Raw genomic sequence first — 18,725 nt, 5'->3', positions numbered from 1 at the left:
TGTGTATGTGTGTGTATGTTTGTTACAGGCAAACATTCAGGCATCTGTGCAAGCGGTGGTGCATTTGTATCATTTTGTGCCTACATGTACATGTGTGTCTGTGTGTGTCTGTCTGTCCAAGTGAGCTGGCAGGTAAGAACAAGGCCATCCGCCCAGTGTTCAGTCTGAAAGATAAGCTCAACCCCCCCGAGCACCTTTATTAAGACGCTGAACAGGCTCAGAGCAAGTGGTCATCTGCCTGTCTAAATACAAACATGGACGGAATAATGAGAGCGGCTTTATCTCCTAACGGAGATCGGTGGAGCCCAGGCTCTGGATGACAAGGCGTTGTGGGGTTTGGATGTTTGGACAGGTGGGCTAGCGAAGAGATGACAGCTGGAGTTCTGTTTCCTCCTCCTCTGTGCAGAGGCGGTATTTGCAGAATGAGATAAGACATGATTTCTCTGACAGGGCAAGGGCAAGGCTGATGTGCTATACATTATTGGCCGTATCCAAACGTGCTTGTGTGTGGGTGTTTGTGTGTGTGTCTGTTCATTCTGATCCTCACTTCCCCGAAAGAACTTTTTTAAATAAATAATAATATGATAAAGCTAAACAAAATGCATGGTTAATAAAACTCATTTTGTACATTACTTAACCAACACTGCCCCCTGTTGGCTAGTGAGGAGATCATAAACTTGTTTTTGATGGAGGAAATGCATGTAAGACTCCATGAAATACCACTAGAGCTGTGTCATACATCCATACATAGCCTACTGTTTCTAAGCAGGGTTTTAGTATCTAGTGTGACAAAACCAAGTATACTCAAGAAAGTAAGTATGCATACTGCATCTGTTTCATCTCTGATTATGCTGTGGGTATACAGTATTGTCTAACAATGGAATACACAAAGGAAATCACGGCAGCAAAAGTGTCTTTTTTTTTCAAATAGCAAATAAATCAGTGTATTATGACAATTAGTATACAGTACATTGTCAGTGGTTCCCTACTCTAGGGGGTATTTCTGCAGGTTGTACATGGAAAGCTCAACTAATTAAGTCCAAGTAACTGAATTACTTGTGGTAATTTTACATGTATTTGTGTTTAAGGTCCAGTGTGTAGATATAGGTGCATTTAGTAGTGTAATTGCAGATGGCAACTCCCACGTCTTCACGCCTTCAGCCTCCCCTTCCAAGCGTGAAGTAGAAACTACAGTGGCCACAAAACACATTAACAAATGCAAATTCCTATCTAGAGCCAGTGAACTAACATAACAATTCCTCTATTCAAATGCTTTAATAAAAACATGCCAATAGATCTTCCTAAATGTTACCCACTGGCCCTTTAAGTGTAAAAATATACAAATAGGATGTGATAATGATCAATAATTTATAAAAACCAGTAAGCTTCCCATCAACCTAAGTCAGTTGTAACACATAAACTCCACATGTTGCAACTGTGTGCATGAAAAACTAGTCATCAAGTGACGAGAGAAGTTGAATAAGTTGTATAAATAGTTTCTCCAATCTTGCCACAACCTAATAATTGGCTCACTTTCAAATGGAGCCATGGGCTTTCACTTTAGAGTTATCTTTTTCTGTGTTATGTTCCACTCCAACATCCTTTTTCAACAGAAATTACAGTGCATTAAGAAAGTAAAGAGGCAATTACATAATGTCTTTAATGAGCTTTAGTACAGTGTGAGATTTGGCAGTACATTTTAGGGGCCTTCTTACAAGCAGTAATTTCCTGACAGAGAACGCATGGTGCACAGGTGGGAGGTTCATTCAAACGAGGCAGTGTAAAGCGAGATGGACAAAAGATATCTCAGATCTGTTCCTAATGAAAAGTCATTACACTGCCAATTTGGTGACTTTTTTGGCAAACTAAACATTCGGGTCAAATGTACAGTATAAAAATGGCAACAGACTGTTTTAATTCACACTGTCCAAACAGTACAGTAGATGTGTTTAAATCAGAATTATGTTTATTTTTTTTAAAGCAGCAACATCATTAAAGCAGTCTGAACTGATCTATGAATTAATGTGTGATTCTAACAGTATATGTTATCCACAGCCGTGTGATACTGAACAAAAACCTTCTCCTTCAGTTCATTAAACCCCTGCAGCTGTCTGAAGCAGCAGGACAGATAGGTTGATAAATCTGCAGCCTTTGATTTGACAAGTGGTACAAGAGAGCGTAGTGTCATTACACACAGCTGTTCACTGCGTTTACCTTCATTAAATTACGACACCAGGCTGCTACAAAACAACCACACACACCTGTACACACATCACTCTATCTCGATATGTTATATGGAATACGTCAGATTACTAAGGCTCTTTTCCAACTTTATTTTAACAAATGTTGTTTGATGTTTCTTTACTAAAACGTATTATGGTGCAAATGCTGGTGTGTCACATAAATAATGTGATCATTTAAGATGTAATTTAGTGAAGAATTATGACTGAAAGGATTGATCATATAAACAGCTTCAACGAAGTACTTGTTTTCATTATTTATTTATTTACTTCGTCACTGTACTAATTAACTGTTGAAAAGCCCACACCATCTGCCTTTGGCTGCAGATTCGTGGTGCTGTGTGTTCACATCGTGCCACTATCTAGACAACAATATGATTTCCTGAAGGAGCGTAGAGTTATTGTTATCAAACTTCACTGATTGGCACAGCTGTTTCAGACCTGTAAGACCAGTGATGTGACTGGTTTAGAATGTATTTATTCTTATAATTTATTATTTTTATTCTCATAGCCACACCTTCCAATTCTATGTTTCTACTTCACCCAGCCCTTTATACTTTGCACTGTGCCACATTTATGAGCCAACATATATTTAAACAGGGTTCAATGTGTTGCCCAATAGTGCCAATTATTTACCATCATTTGCTGTGCTTAACAAGAAAATAAATATTGTGCCGTACTGTATATATCAGTTTTATTTCATGTTCACACAAATATTTATTTGTCATGTTTTTGTATGTGAGTCTCTTATTAGCTGACCATTTACTGTAATTCCTCCCCATTTTCAGGAAACACGAATGGCTGAACCGGTTTCACTTCACAGATGTGTGTTGTTTCTGGCTGAGAACACAAGCGTTAAGGCTTTGGCGTTAAGGCGTTATTTTTATCTGCAACCACATCATAACTATCATTCCATCTGTGCCTCTTCTTCTCTGTTCCCATCTCATCTTTCTCTTCAGGCGACTGGCGGGAGCAGCTGCGTCCTCCAGTGACCAGGTTAAAGGAGTGTGTGATGGAGGTGGTGGAGAAGGCGAAGAAAGCAATGACCTTTGTGCTCCTGCAGGAGGCAGCCTGTAGCATTCCACAAGGCTTTCTCCTCCAACAGAGGCGAGATGTGGTCTTCAGTCAGGCAGTAGGTGGCCACACTGAAAGGACAAACAACTCTTGTAGAAGTCCTCAGTAATTTACTTGTCTTAGTTTATTTCAGGTGGAGGTTTTCTCCTTTGCTCTTGTGTCAAGTCTGCCAAAATTACATTCACTACCCCTTTGTTTGATTGTACATACCCCATGTTCACAAAACCACTTACACTTCACTTCAATTTCACTTTGTAATGCAGATGTCAGCAAAATACTTGGACATTTTTTTATTTTAGCAAGCTGAACTGTAAAGCATTTTTTTTATCTAATTGCCCTTTGTGGCATTTAGATAAAAAAATTGCTTTTTTTTTAAGCAATAGGCCATAATTGTTCTAAAGAAGTTTCCTCACCTTGTATTGCCGCTGAATTATTTTAGAACCTGTGTATTCTGGGCTCCCCATTTTAGCTGCATATGATTTGTGGCTGCTTAGCTGGTTTTGCAGAGGACAGCTTATAGAAGATGTTGCTAAAATGTGTGTGCGTGTGTGTGTGTGTGTGTGTGTGTGTTTATTAACAGCTGGCAGCCTTAGCCTGCGGTTTCGTGATGAGGCTGTACGCAGGAATGCAGGACAAAGGCTTCCTGAGGCAGCTCCACCTTGTTGGCCTGGTGGCCCAGTTTGAGAGCCTTCTCAGCACATACAGTAAGTAAATCTGGAAGAGTAAATGTGATGACTAATTGTGAGGCTGTAACAACATGTAGCTGACTGATGACTCACTGCAGTGTGTTTTTTTTTTGTGCATATTACAGGCTTTTTATCGCTTTATGTGTTACACAACAACAGGTGTAGGTTAACTAGACACTGGATTAAGGGCCATGTAAGATATGAGCATACCTATTCTAGTTACCTGTACCACCATGATTAAAGCTCTCATTAATGCTGGTTTGCCAAAGCTCATGGTACAGCCCTCAAAGAACGGACTGGTCAGCAAAATTAACAGCTGAAACACGGCTAATACCTTGACCCATTTTTAGGATCCATGTTCCATCATCCAGTTAGCCCTCTGATATTTTACAATTTGAGCCACACTCTTTTTATAAAAAGATGCATGGCGAGCAAGAATCCAATCACTAATAATTTTGTTTTATTAAACCGTTTAAGGTGAAGAGATTGGGATGCTGGAGGACATGGAGGTTGGGATCTCAGACCTGCAGAGAGTCGTGTTCCAGATAACAGAGGCCAAGACAGATGACTTCAGCGACCTCCAACCTTTAGTGTGTGGCCGACGGTGAGACATTATCTCCTCTTTGCCTTTTTTTTGCTTTAACACTGCATTTGAGTGGGCCTCTTTATGTGATAATGGCAAAGACAAAGCTGTTGTGTACTACAACCTATTGTAGCATTGTTCAGTACATTATAAGGACCAAGTATAGATAATTGTCTGTTGTCGGCCAGTTGCCAACATACCAAGCTGACTGAATTGAAATCTTTTCATTTTAATATTTGAAATTAACATTTTATTTTACTTCTCCTATAGATTCTTTATTTTGAAAAAGGGCATGGCATGTAATTGCAATTTCTGAGGGAAATGGGCTGTGCAATTTAGTACTTATAATAGGGAGTGGAGACAGTGTTCATTTGGTACACTTTCAATGAATTCCAAGTAACCTTGTACAAAAGTAACCATGTTTTAGTGAAATTCCATTTGTAAACACTACCAAACTACTGTATTACGACTACTGCTGTGTAATTTCTTGGTTCTTTCTTACTGGGAAAAAAAGAAAAAATCCCACCTGAACATATGAATACATAAACATTTTACCCAAAGAATCTCTGAGGACTAAAATATTGTAAATAAAGTAAGTTCAAGAGATTAACAGTGTGCCCGTTTTGGGGTTTTTTAATCTACGTACCTGTCAAGAAGTCAGTCTAGTGTAAGACCTTTATACTAACTGTTACCTGCTGGTGCTCAAGTACTCTGATCAGTGGGTACTTACAATGTATAGTGTGTCAGAACATTGTCACTATTTTCCCTAGATAAAACACATCCTGGGAAACTATTAAGAAATTACAGGAACCTGAAAGTGTTAAGAATTTAAGGCTAATAGAAATAGTTGATTCTTTTAATTTTACTATATGAACTGTAACTAAAGATGACTGGATGAATGTTAATGTTAAGTCACAGAGTTCATCATTGTCTGCACAGTTTACTGTTTACTGTACGGAGCTGTCGCCATTTCCTGTTTGCCGACCTCTGACCCCTCCTAGTCCATGTCTGCACTGTCACACAGACAGGAGCCCAGTTTAATATTTCTACTGCAGTGTTTTAAGAGATTCCAGATCAAATATTAATGCAGAGGTGTTAAGGTGTTTATTGTGTATCATATTTAGTGTACAGTCCTGACTGTAAAACACCAGAAGTGATTGACTAATCTAGTAGGATGTCTGCTCTGTTTTGTGCTATCTTTATTATCTGCTCTCTGACCATAATTATAACAATTATAACAATGCTTGCTACTAGCGTCCTTTGTGGTATACACTGTTCGGACCAAACAAACCCCTAGTGACCTGCACAATGGCAAAAATGCTGTGTAATAGTATACCAAGGGTCCCCACTGTAGTAGTTTGCCATGGCAGGGAGGAGTGCTGAAGTCACATGGTTCATAAATACCCTCCCCCTGCCTGCAATAAAGCAATAGCTCGCTTCTAGGACATTTGCCACAACAAGGTCAAGCCATGTTGTTTGAGCTGGTTGCTGTACACATTATGCCAAGTGTAATAAAATGATACACTCCTCTGGCTCCACCCCCTCCCCCCTCCTTGCATATCTGTAAGGCTATCTGTCTCACATGCTTACACTCTCTTTCACTCATGCATAAACACCATCAGTCTCTCTTTTTAAAAGCTTGCTCAGGCCTGTCTTGGGTGTCAAATTGTACAATTTCCCAAACTTATCAAATTCTAAAGCATTGCAAAACATATTGAATTTCTGTTAAATCGTTTTATCTCTGCTGGCTTCCATTTCTTTCTTTTTTTTTCTCCCTGCATTCAGAGACCACTTCGCTGTAGAAGTGCCATTACCACGACTGGTTTTCCAGACCTTGCCAGAGGAAATCAAGGAGGGCAAGCCTCTTCGAGTTTTTCCGGTGCTGTTTAACGTGGGCATCAACGAACAGCAAACTATAGCTGAGAGGTACTGCAGATACTCTTTGTTCACTGTAAAGAACTTCCAATCTGTCGCACAAATCTAGGCCACTAGGCCAGTGGTCTTAAGGTCATCAATATGAAGTACTAGTGTTGTGCATGTCTTGTCCTTTATTCTTTATTCTTACAAAGGGCATCTATTATATCATTAATCATTAATTAAATTAGAATAATCTTCTGAGCACGAAGCATTCAAAACTCTTTCACACTCACTCTCCCTCATAGGCAGAAAACTGTTACTATAAGTAACTATATTGGCTTTATGTATGGTTAATTGGTTTAAAATGTTTTCTCTAAAAGGAAAAAGCAAAATCCTACCAAAGCAACTATTTTCATGTTTTACCACGTTGTTTTTCAGCTGAATGCAGCATTCACTGCTCTGAATTATTGTTACATCCACTGATAAACAGTTAAAAAAAAGATTAGTGTTTAGCGTCTTGGTGATGCTCTGCCATAATTGACTTTATTCCCCCCGTCATCCTCTCAGGTTTGGAGATATCTCTCTACAAGAAAGAATAAACCAGAAGAACTTTGAGATGTTAGAAGCCTATTACAAATCAATAAGTGAAAAGGTGCCACTAGAATGTAAGTGCACATTTTCATTTATTTTACCAAAGAGAAATACTCTTTATCTTTGTAAATCTTTCCAGGTCCCACTGCTGCAGCAAAGCGTCTTTATGTGAAGTTATAAAGATGTGGAGAAAAGAGCATTAGCCAAAAATATATTGTAACATGTATTGATCTTATGAGTTTACCACATCAGGGCAATTTATACATTGCCCCTTTATGGTTTAAAAGGTGGGTCTTGGAATTTAGTCTTTTAAAACAGTGAGAAAAAAGTGCGAGAAGTATGAAGTAAATTGTTTTCATTTAGTCTGCTACCAACAGAACCTGCATTTAGCCTTGAGTAGCAGCCTGTCCTTACATTTTTCACAACAGCAGAAATGGAAACAGAACCACTTACTGGCAATGCATTTTGTATTTTCTATGAACAGGTCTACCATGTTTTCAGACACAGACTGACATAAAGGAATTACTTGAAACCTTGGGGCAGAATGTAGTTACAAAGAAGAGAAAGAATGTGGAGATACTATGGATTGCTGGAACGGTGAGCAGTAGTTGTTTTTGTAACTTTTTGTCCTTTTCAAGAAAGACAGATGTCTCTGAACCGACTAACTGTTGTCTTGCATAACCATGATAACTGTAAATACTAACAATACTGACATATTGATATTTCATGGGCTTCAATGGGAGTAATGAGCCAAGCAAAATGTAACTGCCTGAGCATGATAGATTGACTTCGGAAGATGATATTTTATAAACATGACATTTAACCTGAAATTAAATCTCTTTCAGTGAACGGTTATACATGTTCTTACAGTGCTTTTGGTCCACTGCAAGAATTTGTTTAAACAAGACGGGTCTACAGTCATGCTAGTGGCTCTGTGCTGCTGTTTAGATGAAATGATGTGAATAATGAAAAAATTAAGTTAAAGTTAGGGTTAAAAAATACGTTTTAAAGTTAGAATATCACCAAAGATATTATAATTCATCCTCTGGGGATCATGAATGTCTTTTACTGACAAAGACATCAGTTCGCTTTACTGATGCATGTATTGTATGTGTTTTTTTTCCATTCAGATCTGCCGAAGGTTAAATGGCATCAGGTTTACCAGCTGTAAAAGTGCCAAAGACCGGACATCTATGTCTGTCACTTTAGAGCAGTGTGCCCTCCTACGTGATGAACACCAGCTCAGCAAGGATTTCTTCATCCGTGCTCTGGACTGTATGCGGAGGTAAGACAGTAATAAAAGACAGTATAAAACTATATGGGTGAAAGTTATTGTTCAATCTCAAACATGCTGCATTTAAAAGGTCAGTCATCCAAATAACTTGAAGATAGTTTCTTATTTTGATTAAGTAGTTTGTAGCTGTGTGATAGTTTTGGTTTTATTTCCCCAGATAAAGAGGTCAGAGATCCATCTCTGAGATTTCTGCCTCAACCCCAATGTAAAGGGAGCTCAAAACTGTGAAAAACATTTAAAAAGACAATATGCTGATTACTCTGGATAATCAACAGACCTCCCTAGCTATTTTAACTGGAACTACTTTCTACAAAAGAAATCAAATTTAAGAAAAATCAACTGAAAATGAGCTCTGTGGGTAATCCAGAGTAACCAACCAACACAACACAAACAAAATACAATTCACCTCCACTGTATTTGGGTTATCAGTGAGTTTTCAATGAGGATACCTTCAAAATCTCAGCTCATAAAACCAAAACTATCAGCTTTATACTACTAGTGAGAAATTTGGTAAACTGACCCTTTAATCAATATATCTGAAGTCTTAGCAGTTGTTATCCTTAAACAAACATGTTATAAAAGTATGGTTAAGGTCATAACTTGCACCCACATTAATATTATTATTGTCATGTGTGAAAAAGCTGACGTTCATTTGTGCACATCAAATACATTTCGCTTACTCCCTGCTTATCACTGTTAAAGATGTGCCAGTATAAACGTCATCATGTGTTCTCACCACCATCACCACCTTCCCTCACACATTCAAAGGCAACCATGCATGTTCCTATCAGTGCCGCAGGAATGCTGCTGCCTTTGGTGTTTGTGTTTGCCAGCAGGATAAACATCTGAATCAGTCTAAGTTCTAATTTAAGAACCTTTATAAAGCCGTTGGTGAAGTGCACATCTGAAATGTCTGGTAATGATCTGCATAGCTGATGGCAACTGTGTTAGATGAATGGCCACAAGTCAATCTCTCAACATATTCTACAGATGCTACATGTTAGGACTATGCAGAACTCTTCCTCTCCTCCTTTTCTTTCCTTGTCATTGTGGTTATTTAAAAAAAGAGCTCTTGGTTAAAACATATCCATGTACAATGCACAGCACAGTAAGCAACTCAAACCTGTGCTTTATTTGCCAAGATAATTACAGCTGGCAAGCATGTAACTAGCCTTGAGCACATCTACCTAACATTAGGTACAATGTAATGAGGATATTGTCACAACAAAACAAAAATGTATGTGTGTGGCAGAATATTATCACTTCCTGATGTCTGACATTTTTGTATATATACCATACAGCTCCTATATGGGGTTGAAACAAAAGTGCAACAGTAAGTCACTGTCTTACTGGAGGAGCTGCATTCAAACAGTAGTTCAGTGTTCTGACACCAGCACTCTCCTTGAGAACAGCGACTAAAATCAGATTAAACACTGGAAGCTCTTCTATTTAGTTCTAAATAACTAAGGCTGTGGGTCTAATTAAACCTCTATAACTAGTAGATTGATTAGTCTTGAAGAAGACGAATTTAACTTTTTTTTTGTTGTTTTTTATCACTAACTTAGTGCATTTATCTTGATTAAAGACACTGTCGGTTGGGTTTGTCAGGTCACACCTGTGTGGTTGACAACGCCAGTGCTATTTAACGTCATCACTTTAGTAAATAATATATTTGCTTTCCAGTTCCCTGCTGAGTCAGTGATGTTTAAGAAAGCTGCTTATTTGTCTTTTAGATTGAAAGTTACATGTTGCCTATAATATGTACAGCAACTTCAGTGGGTATTTAAGGTAATTGTGCCTGTTGTCGTGAAAAGAAGCAGAGGATATGTATTTCATATTTGTCCATTAATTGATTTCACAAATTAGGTTTGTTATTTGTTTTGAATAGAAATGCGGAAGGCTTTAATGACAGTGAAAAGACAGGCTGGACCAGTTGACTCTCTGCAGCTCCATTTAGTTTTTTCCAGTTGTGGCCGGTTGTGAACCAACTACAATATAGTTTTACAGCTGTGTTTTACAGTATGTGATATAAAGTTGATATTAGGAAGTTTGTCATTTATATAATTTTTGGTCTCGACATGCAACAACATGCAACAACAACAACACAGTAATCTGTGTTGTTGTTGTTGTACATAGTCCTTGTTGTACATAGTGTCTCTTAGTCAGTCTATCCTTGTCAGTCTAACCATCAAGTATTTCATCTATGTTGTTTCTGTGGCTCAGCTAAAACCTCCAGGCATGTGCTTGTTTGTCTTACACACACACTAAAGGTCCTACAAACTGTTGTGGAATGAAAGTGAAATGCTATCCTAAACGAAATCAATACAGTAAATCAAACTTAAAAACATGTTTAACAAAAAACCTGTTAAACCACTACTTTGTAGTGAGCCCTCTGCTCTAGGCTGCACTAGATGAAGCCGGATGTAATGAAAACACATTCCATTAAGCTTTTTGTTTTTGCATCATGTTGCATGCCTCCTCCTCTATCCTCTGCCATCTCAGCTTTCCATTAGCATGTTTCTCAAATTTCTGCTCCGTGGTTGTTTGTGGCTGTGGCTTTTTAAGGCAAAGTCTGTACTAATGTATCTGAGTGGGCCTTCTGGTAACAGCCTGTTTTGGCTCTCAAGTGGTCAAACTGTGCCAGAAGTCCCTCTTTGACAGCATCTTAGCTGTACTAACACCACAGTGTATTGATCTATCTCTGTTCATTCTGTTTCACTCTGATGGGCACCCCTGCAGTCGGCTGACCCAGGGAGACATTGGGCAGTGGGAGGACCCTGAGGCTGGCGCGTTGACAGAGAACAAACCAGCGTCACGGCACTTTTACCCCATTGCCCTGCTGCTTGTTAGCTCCCACTTACTGGTTGTGTGGCTCATTTTAAGTCTTGTTTTTCTGCTTGCAAAATATCAATAAATTGCTGACAATGCCATTTCTGCTCAATTCTTTATTCTGTGTTTGCTGGTTCTTCTTTTTAGAGTGGCAGTAGTGTTATGTGATTGGCTTATTTGTATAACACGGCGATCAAGGAATTTTTTTACTTATCGGTACAGGCTACATTGGGCTTCATTGATCCAATCTTTTGTACTATATCAGCTGTCACACAGCTGTCTTCACTCGCAAAGCCATTGTTAACTTTCACCGCTGTCCGCCTCTCCGTTTTGAGTTCTGCATGTCAGTGAGAGAGCAGGGCTGGAGAAAAGACAGCAAAGCAATAGAGAGCCAATACAGCAACACTCAACATGCCACTACAAGCACAACAAAAATTCAGTGAACAAAAAGCCAATAAGTATATATATAAGTAATAATAATGTATTAATGTAATCGGCACAGAAGATGGACAGAAGAAGAAAAAAAACGTTGGCTATCTCTACTAATTAGTGCGAGTGGCTTACTATCAACCTCAATCTACAAGTTCATCATAATCAAATATCGTGTAACCCAGTGCAATAGTGTGGAGCTCTATGGCACAGAAAAGTAAGCTATAATTCAAATACACAAAAAATACTTATTATTATTAGGATCAGTTCATTGTTCCTTTCGGTCTTTTCATATGATTTGCTGAGAATTATATAGAATATTGCCAGCCTTATGCTTTAACATAGCATCATATAAAACAGTCGATGCTGTACATAAAATGTGGAGTTAACTAGCAGAAGTTATACGTGAAACTGATTTGTTTTTTAAAGATCTTTTTGCAGTGGCATGTAAAACATGTACAATACACACGTTCAGATCTGGATTACGCATATGGCACTATATGGTCCATTAGTGAAGGGTTCATGTGATTTACGGAAATCTATCAACAACTCATTTTCTGAAATACAGCTGAGATGCACATTTTAATATTGTCAGTGTGCCTAAAACAGCAATTGTATTATTAGTTGAGAATGAATGAACCACTTTGGTATTTAACACTGTTCTGACAGAGCTCATTTTATTTACACCAAACAATAGGTATATTCAGAGCTTTTCCTTCTTTCCAACTTTGCTGTTTCAGGGGACAATCTCATCCTGTCTTCTTTTGCTATTCTTTTTTCTGTCTCTCTGTCTCTAACTATTAACTGTTACAAGTCACAACTTATTCACTATGGTGTGCTCTGTGTATCAGTGTGATTGTAGCTCTTTTCAGATTTCCACATACCTATGGTGGCAGAGAAAGCTGCAACTTAAAAACACACAAACGAATGCTTAAATGAATGAGCAGAAATAAACAAAAATTAGGCATGCTGCAAATTGTACACAACAACAAATGTTTCCAGGGGACACTAAAAACTGCTAAACATGCTAATTATAACTAGCAAGATACATCATGCAGTGAAAATGTTAAAACCAAGATTAGCTTTTAGCTCATTTTGCAACATTATTGTGGTGAGTAGTCAACTTCAACAACTTGCATGTCTGGATTTGTTTTTAAACCCAGTCTTTTGTGTCAGCACAGGCAAAGTAAAAGTCAAATACAAAGAACCTTGTGTAGTTCTGATCCAGAAAACCAGGTAAATAATGTAAGGATGAAAGTAAATCCTTCACTCCCACATAGAAACCTATTTATTATTTCCAAACCCCCACCACTACTATGCTGTACAAACATATTTCAGTAACTTTCAGAAACAGTGTCCCACTTTTACCAGGAATGAATGAATATTTTAAGGAACTCTTGCAAGCAAACAAGTCCTGTTACTGTTTGTATTGCCAGTTCCAACTCGGCAACCCAGAATTCAGGTGGTCCTACATCTAACTACTTTACCCTTTGCTCTTTCACAGGCTGTTTTAATGCTTTAACACAGTGTAAGACAGTACAGACCTACAGCAAAAACCATAATCTGTGACACTTGTAATGTTTATTATTTGTTAGGACTGAGTCTCAGATGAGCTGATTCATGCCTAAGGCATTTGATCATAGTTGTGGTGGAGGTTTTGTGTTGGATTGCATTTTGATTAACACTTTATTACTAAAATCAGCCCAAAACAAAACTGTCATAAAACAAGGATCAAGGCACTTTAAGGTACTTAAACCTGAATAAATGAGCCAGGTCCTGGCTGAAAGATTTTTGAAAGTTTGTGATTAGCATTGAAGGTCAGCATTTCCTCATCTCTGTCATAATCACTCATTTCTATTTTCTTGTCTTGGTTTTCTCTTGCATAAATGTAAGTCCAATCCAAACAGCTGATCTATAGAATAATACACCGTGCAGCACATTCAACCCCGCAAAAACTATGCCCTTTAGTACAATTGTGAGGTACTTTACTTAACTGTTTCCATTTTCTGTTATTTCATACTTCGACTCTTACCACAACTCAGAGGAAAATATTATAGTTTTTACTCCACTTTATTTATTTTACAACTTTAGTTACTAGTTACTTTGCAGATTTAGATTAATACAAAATATAAATCAACTAATAAATTATGATATATTATTATAGACTGAGCTTCCCAGCTGTATATAAAGTAGTTAAAATGAGCTCCACCTTTACCAGCTGCAACATTAAAGTGATAAACACATCAACGCATCAATAATTATAATACAATAATATAATATATATTATTATATTCTGCATAATGAATACTTTTTTGGTACTTTAAGTTTATTTTGATCCTAACACCTTCATACTTTTACTGAAATAAAACTGAATGCAATTTTATTTTTCAGCATTTCAGCATGTTATCAACCTAGCTGTTCAAATGTGTTTTTTTCAGCATATTAAACAATCATCATCATTATTTTATTCAGTAAGAACACAAATTAGTATTTTGGCAAGTCATTTTGTTTAGAGAGAATTCACTTGTATTTTTGGTGAGAAGCCGGTTTTAAAGGTTTTTCATTACAGACATAATTCAAAAACTCATTCATGCTTCCTTTTTTGTTTTCCTTTCTTTTCTTCCCTCATTCCTCTTCACCCTCTTTATTTGATCACCAGAGAAGGATGTCGGATTGAGAACGTTCAAAAGAATATTAGATGCAGGAAATATGCCTTCAACATCTTGCAGCTGATGGCCTTCCCCAAGTGCTACCGACCACCAGAGGGGACTTACGGCAAAGTTGACTCTTGAGGACGCAAGTAATGTACTGTCAAACCAGTCATTGTGTGTAACCCAAGTAGTAAATATGAGAACTTCGACAAAATAGTGAGGATGTAAAATGTTTCTTTCTTTTTAAGACAATTCTTTGTTTAGTTTTAGGTTACACTGTTACGTAAGGAGGCAGTGTATGTGTTTATACAAGCTGGATTTGCCAAACGTGTTATTTGTCAAGTTAATGCACTTTCTATATTTGCCTTTTTCATGGCCTAAGAAGAGCTGAAGAGTGGGAAAATACATTGGATGAACGTCCGTGCCACAGTGTTTTTTGTGGTCTTCCCAATGCTTTGGAAACAAACAGTTTATAGTCTCATTACATGTTTGGATATACAGAGCTGTACAGGATGAAGATTCACACTCAAAAGTTCCCTCCTGCTTGTAGGAGTTCATCATTTTCTGCAGTTCATGAGCATTTGATCTGTACATTATTATGGTATCACATATCCTGGTCCAAATTTTCCTTATACTGTTTTTGACTGTTGCAGATGTGTAGTTTCATTAATTTTGACTGAACTGTCCTCATGGATGTAAGTTACATACCAGTATTTTAAGGCTTATTTTGATAACTCATCCCATTCTCGTAATGGTTGCACCTCAGCTTTTTTCCATTTTTATATCCCAAGGTACAAGCCAGTGTAACCACATGAAGTATAGGTGGGTTATAGAACAAGATGAGGCTATTGGACCATCATTTCTGAATGGTATATAAGAAATTGCATTATTTATTTTTGTATTCGAAGATCATTTTATTTTCTAAGGGTTGATACCTTGGACTTAAATGCATGTTTGAAATGTATTTGTTGTGTCATAGATTAGACATTTACAACTGGCTATTTGAAATAAAATAAAATAATGGTTTAATGTGGATATTTGTGATTGTATAATGCTATATGTATGTATGTTTTGCATACTGTTAACACTGAATTCCATAGTTGTGCATTTAATTGAACAATCGAACTACTACAGTTAAATGAGTCATAATTTAATACAGGCGTTGTATTAAAAACATTAAATATATTCAGGTCAAAACAACTTCCAAGTAAAGCACTCAGAGAGACTACTTACGGACTGTAGTCTTAAAAGGAGGCCCTGAAAATGTTGTCACTTGCTCCTTCATGGTGAACAGCATCTATAGTCACCTTCGATTCACAGCAGGAACGTTGGATTCCAACGGGCACCGCAATAAAAAAAAAAGCGTTTTAAGGACTAGTGTTTAGGATTTAGTGGCATCTAGCAGTGAAGTTGCAGACTGCAACTATTCGAATACAGCTCAGCCTTCCAAGGGTGTAGGAGGAACTACGGTGGCCGTGACATTCAAAAATCTAGAGCCATTGTTTGTTTTGTCCGTTCTAGGCTACTGTAGAAACATGGTGTTTCAACATGGCAGCCTTGGTGTAAGAGGGAACTTAAACAGTTCTTATTTTCAGGTGATTATATATTAACAAAAACATACCTATGAATATTATATTCCATTTCTGCCAATGTTACACACTGGACCTTTAAAATGCATCAAAACATAAAAAATAAAAAAACTTTTCAAACCACTCTAGAAGTCTCAATTATTTGTCATTGATTTGTTTTCTCGGTATGTTTAAATAATCCCCCCCAACCAGTGAATGATTAAAGAAACCACTTATGAGGTGGTAATAGTACTATACTGACTGTTTGCTCACCAGGCAAACACAACTCATTGACCAAGCTCTGTCTGTATCTAGTTACAACACACAACACCCATGAAAAACACATTTAGAATATAGAAAAAGATTTTCATCACCCTTATTGTCCTCATTATAGCAACTTGTTGCCACATTAATCTGATGTGACAGAGGCTGTTGAAAAGTCTTCCCCTAAGTCAAAGACGAATCCACACCTCGATCATTATCACCATTTTCCCATGAGTCATCTACATCACTGTTGCAATACAGGAGAATGCTTCCAACCTGGTCGATGCACATTAACAGAAATATAAACACTGACATGACACAGAGCCATCATTATTAACACCTGTTGCAGGAAATCAACATACTCTTTGTAAGGCACGGTCTCCACAAAAATAGATTATCTGAGAATACATTTGTATGAGCAGCTCGTAACAGCAGGCTACCATCATTTCTGGCTTATTCCTTATAACTTACCTGCTACTCCTCATGGACTTCCTTTAAGGTAATTTATAAATGGGTTTTGTCATTCTTCTATTTCAGCTCTCCATTGTCAAATTCCACATCAATAAAGAGCACAGGAAGATCATAATGTTCTTTTCTTTTTTTCACTTACTTAAAGGTAACCTATGGAGTTTTTGACCTCTAGTAGCGCTGTGGAGCAATATTTTTAAGAGCGGTAACAGAAATGTGCCAATAAAGGCAGTGAAAGAAGACTGCTAACAAACATTACAAACATTATTGCCACTGTGATAACTTTACAGTTGTAAAATGGTACGGTAAACTTAAAGATAAGAGAAATAAAATGAAAGACTATACAGTTGGGATATGATTTACTGGAGTGAGCAACTACAGTATTCTCAACATACTGGATACTGTATAATAGGTATTACATTCAATAGTGTTTAGCAGTGAGGTTAATAATATAAATTCTGTATATACAGTACATGATGCCTCTTTACGGTACTTCCTTATACTTTTTTAAAAACTGTACAACGGAAAGGCAGATTGTGATACATAGTGACGGAGAGACTTATTCTGTACAGACAATAAGATGTACTTTCATCCTATACATTTAAACTGTTATATTATACATCAAATTTAGTGTGGTATGTCTATATTATAAAATACAGGATGGCATGGTTTGTCACAGGTTTACACAGTTACAATGTAATATTTAAAAACTAAAAATCACAAGAGCCATAATTCTTTACAAATATATACAAATACACATTCTTAGCTTATAATATTTACACCATATTACGTGTTTGCCAATGTAGCCATGTTTTCCAAAAGTGTACTTAGTCTTTCCAGGAATATTGTAATATTTTCAAGTGAGTATGCTTCACATGGTGGACAGACAACCTAAGATTCAAAAGAGACACAGTAACACATATTTAAACATCAATAAAATACAATACATACAAATAGTAAAGAAATAAAAAGCTATTATGACACTAGATTTGTGTACTGTAGTAGGTTGCACTGGTAGTAAAAAATTTTTTTTATCAGCATTGATTTATGAGGATATTTACAACCATAAAACCATATAAACAGGACTTACAGATTCATCTGTACGCAGTGTGTCATTGAAATCCATGATGCATTCTGTATAATTATTCATAATTTCTTCTTCACCAGCGACCATTATCAACTCCAATATGTAACATCTGAGCGACATGATTTTACAGCTCTTCTAAGAGAGAGAGAGAGAAGTTCTTCAGTATGGACACATACATTTACAGATTTATTACATTGTTTTGTAGCTGTCATGGTGTTCATTACGTAGGTATTAAAGGTCCAGTGTGTAACATTTAGGAGGATATTTTAGGAGAATAGGAATATAATATTCATAGGTATGTTTTCATTTGTTGAGATGCCTTCCATGGAGTTTGCCATGCTACTGTAGCCCAAAAGGGCATGATTCACATTCACTGTAGTTTCTCCTTCACGCTGGGAAGGGATGGGTGAAGCGAGCGAGTTGCAATCTGAAACTGTACCAGATGCCACTAAATACTACAAACTGGACCTTTAACAGCTTAAATGCAGCAACTTAACTCATTTGTTAACTTATGTTAACAAATCAAGATGGAAAATAATATAATGCAGAGTTGTGCAAGTATAGTGCAGTTGAAATGTAAACATTAGTGCAGTCTTCTATACATACAAAGGTGCTGTTTGAATGGTGACATTTTTTGCTGTGTTCTATAAATGTAACAGTAAGTAATTCAAAACTAACATTTTAACGTGTACTTACTTTAATGTCATCACCTGATGGAGCATACAGCATAGCGTCAGATTTCTGAAAATACAATGAGACAAATTATAGTTTTGAATAATTAAATCAAATATTAAAGGTCCAGTGTGTAGGATTGAGTCGCATCTAGTGGTATAATTGCAGATTGCAACTCCCTCATTTCACTCTCCCCTTCCAAGCGCGAAGGATAAACTACTGTGGTTGTGAAATGCGTGAAAAAACCTCCCCTATCTAGAGCCAGTATTTGGTTTGTCTTTTCTGGGCTACTGTAGAAGCATTGTGGACTCCATGATGGACGCCTGTAGATATAATGAGCTCATTCTCAAGCAATGTAATGATTCCTGTAATCAGGTCATTACACACAAATGAAAACATACCTATGAATATTATTTTCCATTTCTGCCAATA

At 37.1% G+C, this 18,725-nt stretch overlaps 1 protein-coding gene across 1 annotated transcript in view; it reads left to right on the top strand.

The window, feature by feature from the left end:
- The window catches only part of inpp4b (inositol polyphosphate-4-phosphatase type II B), a gene marked incomplete in the record, with an annotated part of 103,360 nt that extends 88,093 nt beyond the window's left edge, over nt 1–15,267 (top strand). Inside the window, 8 exon segments of the mRNA XM_035659923.1 lie at nt 3,200–3,372; nt 3,895–4,018; nt 4,478–4,604; nt 6,369–6,509; nt 7,008–7,105; nt 7,516–7,628; nt 8,162–8,316; nt 14,243–15,267. Coding sequence (XP_035515816.1) covers nt 3,200–3,372; nt 3,895–4,018; nt 4,478–4,604; nt 6,369–6,509; nt 7,008–7,105; nt 7,516–7,628; nt 8,162–8,316; nt 14,243–14,375 — 1,064 coding nt within the window.
- Nucleotides 15,268–18,725: the final 3,458 nt, after the last annotated feature.

This window comes from Morone saxatilis, unplaced genomic scaffold, assembly GCF_004916995.1.
Source record: "Morone saxatilis isolate NCDOM2014 unplaced genomic scaffold, NCSU_SB_2.0 Contig17, whole genome shotgun sequence".
NCBI classification, from domain to species: domain Eukaryota; kingdom Metazoa; phylum Chordata; class Actinopteri; family Moronidae; genus Morone; species Morone saxatilis.
The sequence above is the reverse complement of the archived record's forward strand: the minus strand, read 5'-3'. Positions and strand labels throughout refer to the sequence as shown.